The sequence below is a fragment of the Cyprinodon variegatus genome, unplaced genomic scaffold (genome assembly GCF_000732505.1).
Source record: "Cyprinodon variegatus isolate N-32 unplaced genomic scaffold, C_variegatus-1.0 Scaffold534, whole genome shotgun sequence".
NCBI classification, from domain to species: Eukaryota; Metazoa; Chordata; class Actinopteri; order Cyprinodontiformes; family Cyprinodontidae; genus Cyprinodon; species Cyprinodon variegatus.
The window spans coordinates 41,194-42,154 of NW_015150987.1; the positions used below are offsets into that span (position 1 = coordinate 41,194).

The window sequence follows — 961 nt, forward strand, 5'->3', positions numbered from 1 at the left end:
TCTTCACGAGTCGTTTTACACAATGGCGGTCGTACAAACAAAACAAGTGGTACCAAACAGATAGGAGGTGCGCATAGAGTAGAGCGAATGTCTATTTGACCAATCAGAGGCCTCCTGTCTGCAGCACTGTCTGCGGTCACCTACAATTTGGGAGAGGTGCAGCAGAGTGTCTGCAGAAGAGGCCTGCATATCTGTTTGGGGGGTGGGGGCAACTTAATTAAGTCGACTTTTCTAATCTGTGAAAGCCCCAGTATACACATACAAACAGCACCAGGTAATAATAAAAAAAATATATACTGTGCACCATCATAAGTTTTCCTTTATAGAACAATTTGAGGAAAAAGGTGATAATGATTAAACAAAAAGAAAACTGCAGACAGAAACAAATCATGTCACCAAATTGGTCAAATAAAAAAATACTCACCAAAAAACCTCCCTAATGAATAGATAAGGAAATGAATAGTAAATCTGCCAGACTCAGAGAACAACAGGTAACAGAAGAAAAGACTAATAAAATAAAATAATACGGCTGTAAGAGAATAACACCTCATATCTGGAATATAACTGAAATGAAAATTCAGCAGGGAGACGAACATTTAGCCTCGTCCTGTTTTTTTGCCTAAGATAAAACAGAGTTAATTCTTTTGACGAAGCTCAATCTGTTTCTTTTTTTTCTTTGTTTTATTTAAAGTATTGTTTTTATTTTCTCCTGTAGGCCTCAGGTGACCCAGAGCTTTACAAGCCGCTGCTGGAGGAAGTCACCAACTCGCCTGCAGCCTGAACATCTTCAGCTTTAATCCAGCAGCTCTGGTCTCCGATGGGATTAAAAGCCGCATCAGTTATTCAATAACAGTTTTAAACATGTAGCATTTTTTCTCCGAGTAATGCCTTTCTATTGCCTTCTGTACTTCCAGCAGATTGTAATCAATGTGAACTCTTAGGTTTGTGACATTTTTATAAT

The 961-nt window shown here is 38.4% G+C and overlaps 1 protein-coding gene across 2 annotated transcripts in view; it reads left to right on the forward strand.

Moving 5' to 3' along the window:
- The window catches only part of LOC107095260 (transmembrane protein 176B-like), a 35,738-nt gene extending 34,831 nt beyond the window's left edge, over nt 1–907 (forward strand). For both annotated transcript variants that reach the window (XM_015391279.1, XM_015391278.1), the window contains exon 5: nt 716–907. In XM_015391279.1, coding sequence (XP_015246765.1) covers nt 716–781 — 66 coding nt within the window. In that variant the 3' untranslated portion in view covers nt 782–907. The remainder of the gene's footprint in view (nt 1–715) is intronic.
- Nucleotides 908–961: the final 54 nt, after the last annotated feature.